This window comes from Cottoperca gobio, chromosome 5 (genome assembly GCF_900634415.1).
Source record: "Cottoperca gobio chromosome 5, fCotGob3.1, whole genome shotgun sequence".
NCBI lineage: Eukaryota > Metazoa > Chordata > Actinopteri > Perciformes > Bovichtidae > Cottoperca > Cottoperca gobio.
The window spans coordinates 19,796,666-19,816,820 of NC_041359.1; the positions used below are offsets into that span (position 1 = coordinate 19,796,666).

Here is a 20,155-nt window from a genome sequence, read left to right on the forward strand (position 1 = left end):
ATTTTTTATTTCAGGAATAATTTCGAGAGTAAAGTTTAACTTTCAGTATATGCTCCAACGCTATTCTCAAAATGCAAGAAAAAAGTTCGACTTTATTCTCGAAATGCAAAAAAAACAAAAATACAATCATCATGTTTTACTTTCTGCCTGGCCCTGGTATATTTCCGTAGTGTTCTTCTCTGTTCAAATCTGGCATTCATAATGTTTGGTTAGATTGTTGTTCTGTTTGTGTTTTGTTCTTGATTTTGTAAAGTGTTGGGATCTAAACTAATGAATTAAAGAGAATTAAACTTCTGTGCCAAACAGACTAAACTCAGGGAATAAACCCCCGCGTCCTTACAGCGGGGGGCGTGGCCTACCGTTCACCGACTCGCCATTTTCCTCCTGTTGTTGTTAGCTTGCTAGCTAAACAAGCTAGCTGCTTCCAGCATCATCAGCGGTGATACAAAGTCACGGCACGATTTAAAACCTACAGCTAAAATATTGTAGCTAGTTAAACGTTACGTCTCTCCCGTCAGCATGGAGGAGGAATACTACAGCGGCGGTGGAGACTGGGAAGGCACGGGGGAGGGTCCCATGGTGAGATGACGACTTGTTGCTGATCAGTGCACAGTTAGTTAGCTAACGTTAGCTAAGCAGCGTTAGCTTAGCTGCAGCTGCACAAGATGCTGGTTTGTTGTGACAACGATACATTACCGGTCAGCTAACACAGGTGACGTGCGGACAGACAGATGTGTCCACACAGCTGCACTGATGAGATGTTCTGCATGGTTTGAGCTCGCAGCCCTGTTAGTCGGCTACAGGCTAACTACTGTTACAGCCTGTGCGTGAAGTTGCACGTTAACTGATACTCCGCTCACTTTGATATATCATGTTGCCATTTGTTTCAACTCTGTCACCGCATTTTAAATGATTGTGTTACAAGTAATGTATCATTAAATGATATTAGGTTGTCCAGATACACGTTTAAAGGTCTGCAGCAGGACCCAACTGAGTTAATAATTAGTCGATCAACCAACTATTCTGATTATTGATTCATCGTTAAAGTAATTTTTCATGCAAACATTTCAGAAAATGTTGTTTATTAGCCTCTCAAATGTGGAGATGTCCTGATTTTCTGTTTTATATCATACACAATTGAATATTGTTGGGTTTGCGACTGACAACATAAGTAATTAAAAGATATTACCTTGGAATCTTTCACTTTTTTCTGACATTGTATAGAAACCAAACGACTAATCTAGAAAATAATTGTTAGTGTCTGCTCTTGTTTAATGTTGCACTCACACTCATGCATTCAACAAGAAAAGACATGAATAACTTGAATCACCCCATATAATAACTTAAGGATGTTTGTTCTGTGGCAATCCTGCCAGCTCGATGTTGCTGCCACTCCATAAATGTTACTGCAAAATAGTTTTTTATTTATTAAAGTCCGGAGAGCCCTTATAGAAGCATAAACACATGTATCAATGTTCTTTTGTGAAGGAATATGTGGAAGGGGAAAATGATGGGAAAATCCAGGAAGATTGTCTGCAGAAGTTTTCCAGCAGGGATTACATCATGGAGCCTGCCATCTTCAACACCCTCAAAACGTGAGCCCCTTGCATATTCTTCTTATACTTCATACAAGGAACTCTTCTATATCTATGTTTCTTGTACATATGTCTACATTATATCATTATATTATTTCATTTTTTCATTTTTTATTTCGCGACCCGATCCTGGATAAGCGGTAGACGATGGATGGATGGATTTTTTATTTCCTGTTCTATATTAATGTTTATTTACATATTTTTATAGTTTAAAAAAGAAACTATTTTTTATTGTATTTGTCTTCTATTGTCTAATATATATATATATATATATATTTATTTATTTTTCTTGATTTTTGCAATACATGCTTTTATTTTAGGTAAAATCCTACCTGGCAATAAACTAGATTCTGATTTAGTTTTATACAAACGCAGTATTATAACCTTCGTCCCACTGAGCAACACACAAAACTTTTTAACAGAATAAGACCACAAAATAACTGCATACTGCACAGGACCACTAGTGTTTTTTGACCAATATAAGAGCACACGTGAACCCTAAAGACTCACTGAAAAATGTGATGATAGAAAGCATATTTTTCGCAGGTATTTCCAATCAGGTGGCTCCCCAGAACACGTCATCGCGCTTCTCTCTGAAAACTACTCTGCTGTAGCTCAGACCGTTAACCTGCTGGCAGAGTGGCTCATCCAGATGGGTAGGTAGCTGACTACAAGATCCGTCCCCATTCCTAACCGACCGTTACCATGTGCCAGATTAATAACCGTTCATTAATCTGTTATTTCTGTGTTCTGACTGCAGGTGTAGAGCCGGCTCAGGTCCAAGAGCGAGTAGAAAATCACCTCAAGAGTCTCCTGATAAAACACTTTGACCCCCAGAAAGCTGATTCCATTTTCACTGTTGAGGGAGAGGTGAGCTCTCGAGTGACACGTGATCACAAATCCTGAAGATTTAGTTGATGATGTATTTTGTAATATTTTCTACTTCTGTATTTTATATGTATATTGTTACTTGTAATGTTTCTGTTTTTACAGATGTAAATTAGCATTTTTGCTAACTGGCATATTTAAATCTTGTCATTTTATACTGATGTTCATAAACGGGCTCTGTCCCTCATTAATAAATAAATCGTAGTCATTGTAACCAATCCAGTGTCTTGTGCTTCCAGACTCCTGCCTGGCTCGAGCAGATGATAGCACACACGACGTGGAGAGATCTTTTCTATAAGCTAGCAGAGGCACACCCAGACTGCCTGATGCTCAACTTCACTGTAAAGGTATGGTAGTAGCAGTAGTAGTAGTAGTAGTAGTAGCAGTAGTAGTAGTAGTAGTAGTAGTAGTAGTAGTAGTAGTAGCAGTAGTAGTAGCAGTAGTAGTAGTAGCAGTAGTAGTAGTAGTAGTAGTAGCAGTAGTAGTAGCAGTAGTAGTAGTAGCAGTAGTAGCAGTAGCAGTAGTAGTAGTAGTAGTAGCAGTAGTAGTAGCAGTAGTAGTAGCAGTAGTAGTAGCAGTAGTAGTAGTAGCAGTAGTAGTAGTAGTAGTAGTAGCAGTAGTAGTAGCAGTAGTAGTAGCAGTAGTAGTAGCAGTAGTAGTAGCAGTAGTAGTAGTAGCAGTAGTAGTAGTAGTAGTAGTAGCAGTAGTAGTAGCAGTAGTAGTAGTAGCAGTAAATCAGTTCCTGGCCCACAATGTTAGTACATATAATATATATGTAATATAATAAAGTGGAGGGAGTCCATTTGAAGTATTTTAATTCACCAATATGTGACCTCTTTTATTAACTTGTTGTATAATTAAGGATAAAGGGAAGGAGTTTTTAAAAATGTATGTATTATATGTATTATAATGTATAATTTCACTTAAATTTACTAAAATGTAGCTCACTGAAAGCTTTTCTACATATCTATATAGATTATATATATCTATATAACTAAATGTATTATTTATTTATTTTTTACATAAAAAAATAACAATTTGAAGATTTGTATTCTGGCAGCTTGAGAATAAAAACAATTACTGGGTAATTGTTTTGACATTCTACGGACTAAACAATAATTGATTTAATTAATCAATTAAAATAAATGGTTGATATGTAGAACATCCAATAACTTCTACATTTTGTGAAGTTGAGAGGTTGTATGCTTTGTTCATTCTTTACATTTTGTGTGTGTGTGTGTTTAGCTCATTTCAGACGCAGGTTATCAGGGTGAGATCACCAGTGTGTCTACAGCGTGTCAGCAGCTGGAGGTTTTCTCCCGGGTGTTGAGGACGTCTTTGGCCACGCTGCTGGATGGAGGAGAAGAAAGCCTGGAGAAGAACCTGCCAGAGTTTGCTGTGAGCCTGTTAAACTTCTCTGTTTCATTAACAATGGCGCTATAGAGTATAAGTGTCAGCTCCATTTACCAATTATGTTTATATATATTATATATATATTATAAAAGGAATATGCAATATACAGAGATATAGACCCAAATATGTGCATTAATGTAACGCGTATAGACAGATCTGAAGACGGTATTGTAACGTGTCTAAGGGAGAGCAGAGTTTCCTCCCTAATAAAAACAACACGCCGTGTTACAGTGTGTAAAAGTCGATCAGTTACAGTTCCTCTGTTCGCTGCGTTTGACGATCTTTGCTGAGTTGCTTCCTCCTCTCTCCTGTAGAAGATGGTTTGTCACGGCGAGCACACCTACCTGTTTGCCCAGGCGATGATGTCCATCCTCTCTCAGGAGGAACAGGGCGGGTCAGCAGTTCGAAGGATCGGCCAGGAGGTTCAGAAGTCGGCACATGACCGGTAACGTTCCCTCTTTTTCATCAGAATCTGTTTTCTATTGTTTTCAAGGGGTATAGTTGACCAAGTGGTTAGTTATGTGGATAACTTTGCTGAATACAAGCAAGAATCCAGTCAAATCTGGATTATAATTCTGTTGTTGTGGTTTACATCACAGAGGCCACGATGCCAGTCAGATAACCCTCGCGCTCGGCACAGCAGCGGCCTACCCTCGAGCCTGCCAGGCGCTGGGTGCCATGTTGTCTAAAGGAGCCCTGAATCCTGCAGATATCACAGTTCTGTTCAAGATGTTCAGCAGCATGGACCCGCCTCCTGTGGAGCTGGTGAGGACGGAGCGTCTTTTAGCCATACTTGTATCCACTACGTGTTTGTTAAGCTGCTGAAATATTTATCTTTCTCGTCTTCAGATCAGAGTGCCCGCCTTTCTGGACCTGTTCATGCAGTCACTCTTTAAACCCGGATCAAAGATCAACCAGGACCATAAACACAAATACATCCACATCCTGGCCTACGCTGCCAGTGTGGTTGAAACGTGGAAAAAGGTGCAGAGAACAGGGATGAACTTCTGATGCGTCTGTGTGTTGTTGAATAAGTTAGGCTGGGTTCAGACTGCCCGAATCTGATTTATTCTTGTGCATATGTGACACAAGCACAAATCCCATTATCATACAGCTTCTTTACACCTTTTGTTTCCTCTTCTGTTCAACCCCAGAACAAGCGAGTCAACATCAATAAAGATGAGCTGAAGTCGACGTCCAAGGCCATCGAGACCGTGCACAACCTGTGCTGCAATGAGAACAAAGGAGCCACAGAGCTGGTGGCTGAACTCGGCACCTTGTACCAGTGCATCCGGTGAGTGGAACAAGATGTTCCTCAAAAGCCTGCTGCTTGTTACTGTTCTGAGGAATTCTTCGATATGATAAGAAATAGATGAATAGTTGTTTATTTGGCAAAACTTTGATTAATGCAATTAGATGGGAATGTCAAGTAAATGATAAAACTGGAGTCCATGAAACAACAGAAGCAAAGGTTTTACATAAACATGAGGTTTCACCCAGATGTTTTTTATTGACTTTGGTTACTCATCGCTACAGGCTGAGTCTCATTTAAAGATTTAGTCCCAAATAAATATGATGATCAGATGATCTTTATTTCAATAATTGCCTTCGCCCCTCTGACTTCATGTTTGTGTTCAGGTTTCCAGTAGTTGCTATGGGGGTTTTGAAATGGGTGGACTGGACGGTGTCTGAGCCGCGGTACTTCCAGCTGCAGACAGACCACACTCCGGTACATTTAGCTTTACTGGACGAGGTACGACATTACCACCAGAGGAAACTTTATATTCTCATTATTTCAGACCACAGCTAAATTGAAAAGGAATGCTTCCCCCCCCCCCACACAGATCTGCACGTGTCACCAGCTGCTGCACCCGCAGGTCCTCCACCTGCTCATCAAGCTTTTTGAGACGGAGCACTCTCAGCTGGACGTGATGGAGCAGGTCTGTTCCTGTTACTACCGGGGGGTTATATAGCAAACTAAAACTAAAATCAGCAGTGAAATACATGAAACTAAATAAAGAATATATCCTTTAAGTAAAACTAAAGATCATGATTTAAATATTGTAGCAGATCAAATCAAGATATTCAGCTCAGGTCTAATAGTAACTCACTGGGGTCCTTTATCTCAGAGGGAAAAGTACAAATATAAAGTATTATAACCTTGGTTACTACTCTAATGCTTCTTCTTTCAGTATGTTGTAACTCTCAGCGTGTGTTATTTCCCCCCCAGCTGGAGTTGAAGAAGACTCTGCTGGACCGAATGGTTCATCTGCTGAGCCGTGGCTACGTCCTGCCTGTTGTTGGTTACATCCGCAAATGTCTGGAGAAACTCAACACGGACATCTCCCTCATCAGATATTTTGTTACTGAGGTAACGGCTACTTGTGTGACCTCTGGTTTACATGTATAACTTTGAGTATTTTGCTCCATCACAGAAGTTACAGCGCGTCTGCAGGTCCTGAAAGTCACAAACTGTTTTATACACTTAAGGTCCTAAAATGTTTAAGAGGTTTAAGAGGTTTTTATTCTAGGGGATTCTGCCCATCCCTATCATGAATGATATGTTTGAGGTGAATAAAGTTAGTGATTAGCTTGTGAACATGGGAGCAGCGGTCAGATATTTCCTTCTCAAGTTGGGAGAGACGAAACTTTCAACTTTCAACTTTCAAAATAAAGTTTGTCAGGTGATAATAATTGAAAACAGGCCTGCTTCACGGCTGGTTATTACAAGTATTGCTTATAAATCGACCTTTTGTCCCATCAGAAAACATTGTGTAAGTTGTGCGTTAAAACGAGCAAACTCATCAAACTTGAATATTTGTCTTTTATAGGTGCTGGACGTGATCGCGCCTCCCTACACATCAGACTTTGTCCAGCTCTTCCTGCCCATCCTGGAGAACGACAGCATCGCAGGAACAATCCGCACAGAGGGAGAACACGACCCTGTTGCAGAGTTCATAAGTAAGTGACGTGCAAACAACTCGCGCTGTACTGGAGAGAGAAATAAAATGGGCAGTATCCTGAGCTTTGCAAGTGGTTTTCATTCATGAACATCGACAGTAAAACTAGAAAGTAAAACAATGCGTTTCAGATTGTGAACTTCCTCTTGAAGCACAAGATACGTACTTTGTTGGTAATTAGTTCCCTTTTTTTTTTTTTCTCCAGCTCATTGCAAGTCAAACTTCATCATGATAAACTGATGTGGAGAGGACACTGGAAATGTTCTTGTTGGAGGTTGAACAAGGAAGACCAAACAGAGACTGAAGGTCTGTTATCACCGAACGCTCTGCTTGATGTTGAAGCTCAGACTGTTCAGCGTGACCGATTTGTTTCTATCGGGGCGACAAACACGTCGATGAGCTGATGGAAACGTGCAGTAATAAGACAGACTCGTCGAAGGAGAAGCTGAACGTTTTCTTTTTCACCTGTATATTTGATTTTCTATATTTTATGTTGGCTCAAGCTGTTTTAAAATAAAAACTTGAATTTGTACTTTCTTGAATAAATAAGTTACATATGCATTTATTAAATGGCACTTTTGTTGCCTTTCTATCATCGTCACTTTAGCAAATACGTAAATAATAAGGGCAGTCCTGCAGCAGCAGTAAAACTAGTTCCCTATTAAAGATCAAGACTTCACACATTCAGACGAAAGAGGAAGTCGCTTGAGATGCATCTCATCAAGTGCAGACAGTTTAAAATATATCAGATCTGAACTGCCACAGAAAGTTTGTGATGACCGTAAGATTGCGGCTCAATCCTGACGACGCACATGTAAACTGTATAATCATGTCACCACACAAAGCTTCTTACAGACGTGAGTGACCGACACTCAAAAGAACAGATTTAGTGTAAAGCGTTGCGTTTATTGGCACAGTTTAAAAACAATAAAACAAAGATTGCAAATTTTTCTAGAATTTCTGATGTAGAAGTGTGAAAACAAAATAAAAATGACATGTATTCTTGACTGCCAGTGCATGTAAGGCACACTAATGTTGTTTTTCTCTGAGGGTGTAGTGCATTCAGTGCAGGACAAACTATAAACACTTTGTTCTTTGGCTGAGTCAGTATGCATTGAAAAATCTTCGTTATAAAAAGCTGTCATGTCCTCTTGATGATTTAAACCGAATCATTTCTTGCATCTTTTCAGTGTCCGTTATGGAAAGAGTTAGTACTTCTGTGTTTCACTCTCTACGTTTCAGCCTGCAGAACCCTCTGTGGTAAAGTTCTGAACGTCTGCATTGATTCAAGCAGCTCGGACATCCAGCTGGAAGACATGGCACTAAAATTTGATCCCCCGATTACAAATGTAAAAAATAGATATCTCGATTAAAAATCTGAACTCATTCCCTTTTCAACATTTTACACATAAAAAGTTTGCCTCTGCCCGAGACAGGAAAACACGAGAGAGCAGTGACGACCTTCGGACACTGTGGGTGCTGGTCTCTACAGATAGGCCTTGGCGACAACTGGGTCTCCGTACATGCAGTCCTCCTCCAACGCCAGGTTGTATGTGCTTCCACTTCCTCCCTTGAAGGCACTGGTCACGATCCTGAGCCAGCCCTTCTCACCCTGTGGAGAGAGAGGGGGGGGGGGGAAATTGATTAATTGATTAATCATTGTAAGAATTTTTCACGCCAAACGTTTGCTGGTTTTTCCTTTGTGTTATATGATAGTAATTGTTTTATAGAGAAAACACCAATCAGAGTTTAGCAACAGGAAGATGCCACGGTCAGACTGAATGTGATTAAACCACACATCCACAAACACCCTATGAAGCAGAGGATCTTTGTTTTAGGCTGTTAATGTCTTAATAAATAATACCTAGGATATTATTTCCTGAAATTACAAGGCTTTTTAAGTGACATATTTTTGTAAACAGAATGAAAAACGAATCGCTGCAAGTCGTATGTCAGAAAGAAGAATCTGAGATCCATTCCTATTTTCACTGTGTGAAGTTTATCTAAAGACGTACCCATGGCTCTCCCCAGGAGTTGCGTACAATCCAGTATTCAACCCCGCCCTCCATTCCCCATCCTGCCACTGACACGATGTGGTTGATGGAAGGATACTCCTGATATTCAGAGTAGAGACCTCCGGTGTAGGCATCCAGCGTGTCTGTGGCCATAATCCCACAGCTGGACAAAAACCAACAGATTAATTACTTTCTCTGGGTCAAAAGGTGAAACAGCAAGTTGAGTAGTTCAAAGTGCTTTACAACAAAGTGAAGAAATAAGAGAACAAATAAATACAGAATAATAAAACCAAGCAATAAAACAAAAGTAAGGCATAAGAACAATAAAACATGTAAAAAAATAAGTATAACATTTTTATTTTAAGAAAGAGCGACAGCTAGTTAAAGGCTGAATAAATATGTTTTCAATGTCTGAGCTGCTGATTGTCTTATTTGTGTGGTAGTTTGTGTAAAAAACTAAAATGGCAGCAGAGGATCTAAGAGGTCATAAAAAACCACCAAAGAAGTATTTATGTAGGCAGGTCCCATACTATTAACTTTCCACCAAAAGAAAAAAGTTGCAAACCTGATCGGCCCTCTAGCGTAGATCTCTGCCATCATCTTCTCCCTCCCGCTGACGTCTCCAAAATCGCCCACTTTCCACAGGGTGTAGTTCTTCACAATATTGCACACTCCAAAGGTGGTGCAGGTGCCACATTCATTGAAGGAATTGCACTCTTTAGAGAGGGACACAGAACAAGTTACAGACTCTGATGTTAGAGGCACACTTCAGAATCATTGGCCAAGAAAGTGTGTGCACAGGCAAGGACCTTTGTTACTCTGAAAGTACTTCCACAGAAAGACATAACAGCTAAACACAATAACAACTAAATTGTATGAGGTCAACATGAACATTGATTAGTATGTACAGATATATATCAGTCTATATCTAGATATATTCATGACATTTACATGTTAACAGAAACAGTGCGGCTAAACTATACTAATATATAAAAACGTACTCTGGTCTTTAGCCTGGTAGTTGTTGCAGGTCTCATCTGGGATGCCGTGTTTGTTAGCGTACTCCCAAACTCCAGTGTGGTCTCCTCCATGGCAGCTGCCTGCCTCACCGCAGTCGATCACATTCTGGACAGAGAGATAGGCAGATGGCCACGCTCCCTTCCTCTTAATGTTGATGCGATCTGTTGAGACAGTAAACATGGAGAAATGAGAATTACAAAACGCCACAACCAGTTCCTTAATCACTAATGAGTAAAGAGGAAGTGGAACTACAATCCTATATTAAAATGTGTCTGAAGACTCAAGTGAGCACCTGCTGTTTTACCAAACCACAATGATTCAGCATGTTTTAAATTCCCCAATAGATAAAGCTCTTTTGATTCATACCTGCCATGGCGCTGGTGCTGCCATGGGCCCAGCAGGAGCCACAGTACTGGGGAATGTGCTGGTTACGGGTCGTGCTCACAAAGTTTGTGCCATTGATGTTCCTCCAGTCCCATGATTTGGGCAGTTCAGAAATGTTTAAGTACTCATGAGGACGAGGAGCGGTCCTGTGAACAGACAGTTGGTTAGATACTTCTGCGGCAGCAACACACTCAATAAGAGCGGCAACTAACAATTATTTATCATCAATTATTAATCGTTTGGTCTATAAAATGTACAGAAATTGTGAAAAGGTCCATGTTATTAAATGTCTTGATGTTCATTGATAGCTGAATTGTAGAGTTAACACAATGTTCACTTCTCTAATCTGTGACTCACTGAAACTCGTGACAGCCTGAAATGTTTAGTATCGTTTTACTTTAGCGCAAATTAACTGTACTCAGAAAAACAAGAATGACATTAAACCAAAACTACACAGTTGAATTGACTTTAACCCACTGCCTATAGTTTGTTTTTTCCTATATCTGCATTTCATAACGTTATATATATATATAAATATAAAGGCATATTCATCACATGTGAGTAAATAACTTGTCTCTCGGCAGGAGCAAACGCCTAACGGCTATCCGTAGCTAACGTTAGCTCGGCCGTTAGAAACAAACGGCTTTTCTAGATTACGCTTCTTCGTCACTCTTAAACATATTTTTAAAAATGACACAGATATTTTGAACTTACTTCAGTCCAACGTGATTTTTCCTCGGTGAGCGGACATAGCACGGCTGGTTCTGGTTGAAAAACACTCCGGCGCTCACAACGGAGAGCAGGACTGAAGACAGGACAAGTAAAATGATCCGAGCCATCTTTAAAAGTAACACCGATGGACGTTAAACCGATTTAACGTTAACGGGGAGAAGTTTAAAAGTGTCGTTACAGAGACAACCTGCACACTGGTGTCTGTGGGTGAACTCTGCTGATAAACCGGCACCACAACTACAGTCATGTGACCAGTAAATCACGACCCACATGTTTAAGGAGGAAGTCACAAGGAAGTTATGTATTTATTTTTTTAAGCACAAGGAAAATGTACAAGCCAGTAGCTGCAGCCCCTGAATTAAGACACAGCAGGTGAATTCATATAAAGATGAACGATAGAAATGATGCTACAACACCATAAGTAAATAGAAGTCACGCAGAAACAATGTGCCTTGTAAAGGCCATTGAAAAGTAAAAGGTTTAAGAATTAAAATGTAAATCTATTGTTCCTTGTACTCACTTTCTTCGCATTAAGGCATTTTCCTTTACCACAAAAACCTTGTAACGCATTCAAAGAAAGGTGATCAAAATACAAATAGAGAGGACATCTATTGTAATGTAAAATATAGTAGACTATCATGTAGTTTATTGCAAACCCGGTGTCAGCAGTTTGAGTTTTAATGTTACTGACCTGCAGCCCTCACTATGCTCACACCTGTGATTAGCCCTTAAAGATTTTTATCCTCGACTGTAAAATCTTGAACTGTCTTAAAACCTCATCGTGTAGGTTCCTGCAATGTAACTCACATTTACCACATTATTTAAAGGTTGATACAAACTGGCTGTGGTGCTATAAAGTGGGATAAAACATTTGGAGGTGATAAGTGTGCAAGTTTATTCTTGACCAAAGAAACAAACTAAAAATCTTGAACTCCACTTAATAGACGTAAACGTTGGAGTGTTTCACTTCACATGCACAAAGAGGTCTGATTGCACCTCCTTTATTGAAGGACAACATGATTGTCATAAGGGTGGAAAAACATACTTTTTGCTGCAATCTGTCTAATACTTACAGTTCACGTCTTGTGCTGACAAAGCATGCGTCAATCTCATCTGACACCATTGTGAAACTGTTGAAAACCGCAGTAAGGGCTCACTCATCCATTTGGTCCAGAGATCACACAACCCAACTATTCATAGGGTGAATATAAAAGTGCAGTGGATGCCAAAAAAAGAGAACCTTAGCTATTTTTTAGAAAGACAACATGTATGCTTTTAATCCTTGATTTGCATTAAGGTATCAACGTACAACAATGCCTGCTGATGGGATGGAGATATATTTTTTTGTTTTAAGATTTTATTAGAATCAATGCATCTTCAAGCGCAACTGGAAAAAAAAGAGCAGAAAGTGCCAAATCATGACAAATGAGAGCCTGCATTTCATCATACATGACACACCTGATTTATTTAGTGAAATGTATTCAAACATAGGGAGTTGAATCACAGTTTAAAATGTTTTGACTAACTGGATGAGTACTTCACTTTCTTGCCAGCGGAGCCGCAGATTGTTCTACACTAGTCTTCGTCTCTTGCAGTCACGCTCCATCTTGTCCTCAGACGTGTTGGTGGCTGCACCCAGAGGGGAGACTTTGTTCAGCATGGAGTCGTCTGATGCCTGACCAAACAGGGCCATTAGCAACGCAACGCCAAATCCTGTGGCACGCTCCCCCTGCAGAGACAAAATATAAAATAAAAAACAAGGGTGAGATTCCAGCGTTATTACTGTAAACTAACCCTGTAGTTATCTTCTTCACTCAGAGTTAAAGTGACTGAAACATGAGAACTTGTTTGGTATAAAACCCAATCCTCCAATATGTTACTACAGTAAAAGTGTTAAATCATTTCTGAGACAAAACAATGAACTGGTGATAACACACTTATGCTGCAGGCTTCACTACAATAAAAGTGATTATGAGCTCTTTTTATGAGCTGAATCACAAGACCAGGACAGAGCAACAGATCTTTTAAAATAACTATTACAGTCCCCAAGGAGGTTATGTTTTCGGTCCGCTTTGTCTGCATGTCAGCGGGATTGCAGGCGGAGATACTTGGAAGGGTGGAAAGAAGAACCCGTTACATTAAAATATTCTAAATATAGCGTACACTTAAACTGGTATTGATTGTTTGGGAGCGCCTTTCTCCACCACAGCTGTAATACAAAGCTTCTGTGCCGACCACCATCAATACACTGACGATGGATAAGTACCTCATTTAGCCCTACTTAAAGAAAAATCCAAACTATCCTCTTTAAGTTCAGTTAGTCATTGTCAGGTTTCACGTCAGATATAAAGGGTTAGGCGATCCTGTGGAGGTCTATGTGCACATGTGTCTTTGCCAACTAAAGATTAGAAGAAAAATGGAACAGAACATGGTCTGAACAAATATCTTTTCTGATACCAAAGTTGTGTAATGACAATCCTTTTCTTGCTCCTCTTCACAATTCAGCTGAATAAATGTCCTACATTACAGGTCATTTAGCAGACACTCTTATCCAGAGCGACTTACAGTGAACTAACTACAGGGACAGTCTCCCTGGAGCAACTCTGGGTTAAGTACCTTGCTCAGGGACACAATGGTGACAGCCCTGGTATTGAATTTACAACCATCTGGTGTTGCATTTGGAAGCTGTACCACTAGACCACTGATCACCACAAATATCTTACAGCACAGCAAGTTACTCACAGAATGGACAGGAGAGGCGATATCAACATGGACCCAGACACCAGGCCAATCAAAGCCCAAGTGGGAACCAATAAAGAGGCCGGCACAGGAGCTCTGGGCGTTCTCCCGGTCCTATCAAATCAACAAAAAATAAGTTAACAAGCATCAACAACTCCTGAAATCAATTATAACATCAGCCATCATATTCTACTTGAAATTAGAGCTGCAATAGTTAGTACATTTCATGCAGAAAATGTTTTTTCAGCCACTCAAATATGGAGATTTCCTGCTTTTCTCAGTTTTACATCATAGATATTCAGTTTAATATCTGAGTTTTGGACCCAACAAAACAAGACATTTAAATGCATCACCTTGGACTTTGAGAAACTAGGAAACATAGACCAAACGATTAGTCGAGAAAACAGATTATTGGATAATGAAAATAAGCGTTAGTTGCAGCCCTACTTGAAATACTTAGTAATCTATACACTACTGTATGTTACTGGCTCACAGGCAATACTGTTATGATGCCCATACCAGCCATTTTTTTTAATTTAAAATTGGACAAAACGAGCATCGAAAGCCTTTGCTGATGTTTCCAACTGTCCTATGTCTTGATAGTAGTTTGTCACTTACTGCCACCGAGTTCTTCATGTCAGCCATGGCAGAGGTGAACTCGCTGAAGTGCAGCTCAGGGCAGTAGACCAGAGGGTGCGCAAGATCTCCACTGCTGCGGCCAGCGCGCACACATGCAACCTCCCACTGCTCATTGTTCGTCATCACAGCGGCATGGTATTTCCCTGTGGAGATCCCCTTGAGATCCAAACAAAAGAAAGGTTTCGATGCAAACACAAGACCTGTTATTTTGCTAAATTAATTGATGGTTTTGGTCTCTTCAGAAGATAAGTTGACACATTTAATAAAAAAAATTGTGTTTTGAGTCTATAGCTATTGACTTGTGAAGATGTTCCAGTTCATACTTGCTACTGACGGTTTTACAACTGTGTGCTGTCACCCACCTGTGCCCCCGTCAGTGTGGCCATGTCCAGAATAATATCAGCTGAGAGGTCTTTGCTGGCGTACACCACTCCATCAGCCAGCACCAGCCTGCCCTCTGCATCAGTGTTATTGATCTCCACCGTCCTTCACAATAAAAAACACAAAGACCATTTATTTTTTAATACCACAGCCCATATTAATTTCTGTTAATTCAGCGTGTAATGCATCAGTTGCTGTTTGTGTGAAATCTAGACGAATCAAAGCAGGTCATTTGACACATTATTGTTATTATTATTATTATTATTATTATTATTATTATTATTATTATTATTATTGAGAGTCTCACTTTCCAGAGTAGAGAGTGTGGATATCATCAGGTCGTGTGGCTGTGGGTCCAACTGCATTCTCTGCGAGGCAAAACACTGCATGGAGGTTATCCTTAAAGCCCTGGAGCAAACACAGGAGAGTCTGATTAAAACAACTCTGCTGCAGAGAAACAGAACAGCTGTGACAGCTGCTGACAGATAATCCAAAAGCTCACCTGTTTAATAGTAGCACTGAAAGCTCCCAAGATGGCAGCAGCTCCACCACAGTCTCTCTTCATCCCTGGCATTGTGGTCTAAAAAAAGAAAAACATATGTACACATTTATTTTGGATGTCACTCTGATGCTGCACCTCTAGCTTGCATTGACCAGGACGGTGAGCCAGCAGAGTCAGAAACACTTTACCAGCTAGTTGTAAACCTCGTCTCTGCCGAGTAAGTACTCTGCCTTTCTATTTGCATATGACACGACATAAACGGGTGCATGCAACAGCGACTACATGCGAGTGGATTACTGAGAACAGGCTTAAAGCTCATCAGATCAGTGGTGTCTGAGGTTATAAAGAGTTCAGTTATTTTGAAGGCCGCAGTCTGACAAGGTGCTTTGTTTATGAAACGGAAAGACTACCAGGAATGGGTAGCAAAGGGAGTAAACCAGTTGAAAAGCCACAGGGGCCCATTGTTGATCTCATGCTTTCAAAATATGGCTCTGATGGTTTAAAACATTTACAAGAATGGTGTGATGAATGTGGTTTCCCGGCAGGAGGGTCGTTGAGTAGGGCACAGATACGGAAACTAGGCATGATTTCCAATGTTATTTTATACTATTTTAAATGCTACGTCAGACTCATTTACATCAACACTGTGATTATTGTTCTGTAAATGCTCTTATTCTGTCTAATCTTGTACACATTTTTATGTTTTTGCTGTGAAGCACTTTGGGCTGCAATTCATATATGAAAGGTGCTATACAAATAAAGCTGCTTATTATTATTATTATTATTATTATTATTATTATTATTAACTGTAAATCTTTCAAAGCTTTGGCTATGTTGCAGGTGAACAGTTAACATGTTGTGCATTTTTGTCTGTTTGACTACAGCAGACTTACCATCCAGATGAATAAAGTTTACCGGTTAATAAAATTCTTACGCCATGATGTGATGAATAAATGCATTCTGCAAGTGCAATACATTGATTAAACTAAGTAGGACTGTGGTTTACTACTTCACTAACAACTGAAACAAATTTAGATTTCTCCTAAATTGCATATTTAAATGAACAAGCAACTCACAAATCTGGAGTCAAAATCAGATTTGTTACTTTTAGTTGCATACCCTTCATGCAGAGAGCATTTAGAATGAAAAGCAGGTTTAAACAAGTTAACTAGATGATTACTGCAGTGATATTAGCAGGACATTAGCGTTACAAACACAGAGGATACATAATAGTTATTAGTACTTTTCCAGAGGAAAAAAAATGGGAGTACCTTTCCCTTGATGCTGAGTCCTCCAGTGTCATACACGATGCCCTTGCCCACCCATGCAATGGTTTGGGTCGCACCATCTGGTGTGTGGCTCAGGACTGCTAATGCAGGAGGATGCTCTGCCGCCTTACCAACTCCATAAATACCTGACAGGGAAGAGAGAAAGAAAACATTTTAATAATCGTAACCATTAATGATCAAGCTTAGGATTTGTCATCTCTTGGATGAGGACAGATATACTTGCTTATCGCACGATAAAAAGACCTGTGGGTTCCCCAATATTGAACTCTAGTTTTTTCCAAAAGAGTTTAATATTAAGGATTAAGTTCTACTGGCTTTAACAAAGACTAAGGCAAGGTGAATACAATTTCCACAATAGGATTTAAGACTGGACTTTATGAGCAATACACTTTTATTTATTGCTGTAGAATACTTTACAGAATAACGTGGTAAATAAAGATTGTGTATTGAGCTACGAAATATGGAGTCATTATGTTAACAGTTATCCAACCACAGTAACGAGCTGCTGTTCTTCACCAATCTAGATTTTGAGCAACAGAGCTAAATTAGCTTTAATCCAAACTCCTCCGACTGTTGGCATTTTAAAACTAAAAAAACAATTCGCTAAAAAAAACCATAATCAGTAAATCCGTTTTACTGACAGGCGAGTTGTCATAATATAAACTGATCACAGACAAAGTACCTCCAAATCCTCTTTGTTTCAGCTGCTCTCCACGAATGATCACTGGAGTTATTCCAAGTTCAGTTCCCACTGCCTTGATCTCCTGAAACAGAAATAAATGTCTGTCATGAGGGGGCTGCAGCAAAAATAATTACAACCATGTTCCTGTAGTGCAGTCAACATTTCCAAAAGAAAAATAGTTCCACTTACATCCAAGAAGTGATCTGTATTCATCTCATTGCATGGTGTGTCCACAATCCGAGCTGCCAGCCGCACGCCATGAGCAGCGTTAGAGAGACACTAAACAGAAGAAAAGCCTTCAGATATGGCAGACTGCAGTTCACATGAACCACAGTGGTTCAAAACATGCGGTTTTAAGTACAGCGACACTTAAACGGCCCTGATAAATTGTGTTAAATAAAGTAAAAAGAAAAGAAAAAATCGAGAGCAAAACAAGAATGCAGTACCTTAAGTTCTGCGACATCCAGAACACTGCTCTCTTGCCCGACGACCACAATCTCCACAGTGACGCGTTTCTTCTCCGCCCTGCGTGAAGACGTGGAGCGCCGAGAAAAGATGGAGAACGCCCTGGCAATAGCACAGGAACACGCAAACACATCCGAACGCTCACACACCATCTGGAGATGAAAGACGCATTCATATAAACGGTAAGAACCGATTAAACAATATGGCTAAAAGTGCTCCCTGCCCTCTTGAAAGAGGTGAGAAATCTAAGTTCACCCCACATCCTATTATGTTACAGGCACAAAACAAACAAAATTCTTAGGATTCTGACCACAATGCAGCGGTTGTTGCCTCCAGGCAGGCAGGAACGGACCAGACGGGACACAAAGTGGGCAGAAGACTGGCTGTTGTGCCTGCTGACTCGTGAAGGAAGGGCGGCCACCGCAGCATGGTTGAGGTACAGAGAACAGCTGTCCGTGGGGTTCGGGTTCAAAGCACTGAGAGCTGCCTGCCAAATCTGAAAAGCAAAACAAATAATTATTATGCATCTTATTTTATTCCTTCCCCCCCTTTTATATTTATGAAGTGCGTTTTATTTACCATTAACTTGGCATTCTATCCGTCTAATATCCCTTATTGTAAAGCACCTTGTGCTGCATTTCTTGTATGAAAGGTGCTATACAAATAAAGCTCAACTACTATTAACTAAAAACTATTTTGGTTTAGTAAAGTAGTTTAGGTTTTGGTTAATAGTAAACTGAAAATATTTGGGCTTTGGACAGTTGGTCAGACAATACAAGGAAGTTGTAATTGTCACCATGGGCTTTGGAAAATTGTGTGGGGCAATTTGTAAACCAATGTTGTGGACTAAACAACTAATCTAGTATCGTAGTAGACTCTACAGCCATTTGCTTACCTGAAGTGTACCATACATCACTGCTTAGGACAACAAAGTCCACAACTGTTTGCTATAAACCATGTTAGCCTTTTGTCATCAGAAGATTGGAAGCGCTGAAGATTCATTACTCGCACTCTTGATGAATGCTTAGTTTTTACAACACAGATGAAAAACAGATGGAAATCAGTCAATATGCGGGTGGAAAATGTGTAACGGAGTTTTAAATGAGAGAGGCTTTCAAATGTCACCCAAGTGTCCAGATAGTGTCACAATTGCCAGCTTAAGTATGGCAAAGACCTTTTACCGCCCAGTAAAATAAAACGAGCAGAACAATAATGTTGGTGAATCATTGTCGGAGGATATTGAGAAGCAAAGTCTCGACTGGCTGTCACCTTTGCACAACCACCTTTGAGGACTTTGCACGACACACTGCTTTCAGCTCCATCAGATGACATGAGTCCGACCACTGGACCGGTCAGTGCCACCCTGAGCGAGCTACATGAACATGATGACACCCAGTTTAAGACTTTACACCACTCTCATGGCCATTCAATCAAGCCATTATCTGGAGATAACGGTTAAGCACTGTGTTGCAGAATTAAGGAAAATTAAAACTTAATCTTTAAACTAGGAAATGGACAGTCACCAATTGTTACTTAGAGTTAACGTGAGGAAATTCAGCACTATAAAAATGTAGTTGATGTATACCAATTAAAAGCAATGTGTCGGTAACAAGACAGCTAAAGTCTCATTCATTTTGTATAGCTAATGGGGCACAGCCTACTGCGTTAAGAGTAGCTTACTTTTACTTTCGGTACTCCAAGTAGATTTGGTTTCCTAATAGTTTTGTACTTTTACTCGGGTACAATTTTGAATGCATAACTCTTAACTTGTAACAGTATTTTTACAAATATAGTATTGGTATTTTATTTGTTAAATATTTTAATACTTCTACCAATGCTTAACGTTATAACTAGTTGTTTAATCAGACTTGCTGGCTAGTTCCAGTTATATCCCTGGGATTGTTAACGTTAGCTAGCTAGTTAACGTTACATTCATTTAGCTAGGTTAGCATAGTGCTAACATTAGCTGTCTAACAATCATCTTCATTGACAGAATAGTACCTCTTTGCTAACGACCGGCTGCAGCTTCCCTTTGATTTGGCCCCAGGCGACTTTCTGCAGGTGGCTCTGCTGTCCGAGGATCAGCACAGGACGGCTCTGTGGCTCGGAGTCACCGGCAGAAGCCTTGAACTCCAGCAACACGTTCGCCATCTTTGTGAGAGACAGCTAACGTTAGCTAGCTGACGGACGGTGACGTTAAAGTGCACGAGCTGCTGTCGTTCACTGGGGCAGGGGGACCGGCGACGGCAGCCGGGAGAAGATGAACCAGTGTCATTTATAGAGGCTGTAATCAGCAGTCTTTATCAACCTCAACCGGCGACACGCAGCAACTACATGAAGATATTAATTAAGCAAACCTGTCTTCATAATCAAGTAGGTTTTTAAATTCAAGGAATTATCTTGGTGTATGGGGGCATACACAAACACAGAAAGCGGAATTAAAATGCAAAG

The 20,155-nt window shown here is 40.1% G+C and overlaps 3 protein-coding genes across 3 annotated transcripts; 1 reads left to right on the top strand and 2 right to left on the bottom strand.

Moving 5' to 3' along the window:
- Positions 1 to 361: 361 nt before the first annotated feature.
- On the top strand, positions 362 to 7,421 carry nelfcd (negative elongation factor complex member C/D). The gene is made up of 15 exons (XM_029432220.1): positions 362 to 579; positions 1,489 to 1,595; positions 2,142 to 2,251; positions 2,356 to 2,465; positions 2,723 to 2,830; positions 3,729 to 3,881; positions 4,211 to 4,341; positions 4,496 to 4,661; positions 4,746 to 4,880; positions 5,051 to 5,190; positions 5,535 to 5,649; positions 5,741 to 5,836; positions 6,127 to 6,267; positions 6,728 to 6,857; positions 7,062 to 7,421. The coding sequence occupies exons 1-15, from the start codon at positions 520 to 522 to the stop codon at positions 7,094 to 7,096; spliced, it is 1,737 nt and encodes a 578-aa protein (XP_029288080.1). The 5' UTR covers positions 362 to 519; the 3' UTR covers positions 7,097 to 7,421.
- Positions 7,422 to 7,741: 320 nt separating this feature from the next.
- ctsz (cathepsin Z) lies at positions 7,742 to 11,257 on the bottom strand. The gene is made up of 6 exons (XM_029432221.1): positions 10,990 to 11,257; positions 10,258 to 10,421; positions 9,873 to 10,052; positions 9,437 to 9,587; positions 8,872 to 9,034; positions 7,742 to 8,468 (listed from the first exon to the last, which is right to left on the bottom strand). The coding sequence occupies exons 1-6, from the start codon at positions 11,112 to 11,114 to the stop codon at positions 8,343 to 8,345; spliced, it is 909 nt and encodes a 302-aa protein (XP_029288081.1). The 5' UTR covers positions 11,115 to 11,257; the 3' UTR covers positions 7,742 to 8,342.
- Positions 11,258 to 12,253: 996 nt separating this feature from the next.
- On the bottom strand, positions 12,254 to 19,970 carry npepl1 (aminopeptidase like 1). The gene is made up of 12 exons (XM_029432787.1): positions 19,706 to 19,970; positions 18,015 to 18,200; positions 17,686 to 17,856; positions 17,429 to 17,518; positions 17,240 to 17,321; positions 16,540 to 16,682; positions 15,269 to 15,346; positions 15,074 to 15,174; positions 14,748 to 14,871; positions 14,365 to 14,541; positions 13,750 to 13,860; positions 12,254 to 12,736 (listed from the first exon to the last, which is right to left on the bottom strand). Exons 1-12 carry the CDS (start codon positions 19,853 to 19,855, stop codon positions 12,578 to 12,580), a joined length of 1,572 nt encoding a protein of 523 aa, XP_029288647.1. The 5' UTR covers positions 19,856 to 19,970; the 3' UTR covers positions 12,254 to 12,577.
- Positions 19,971 to 20,155: the final 185 nt, after the last annotated feature.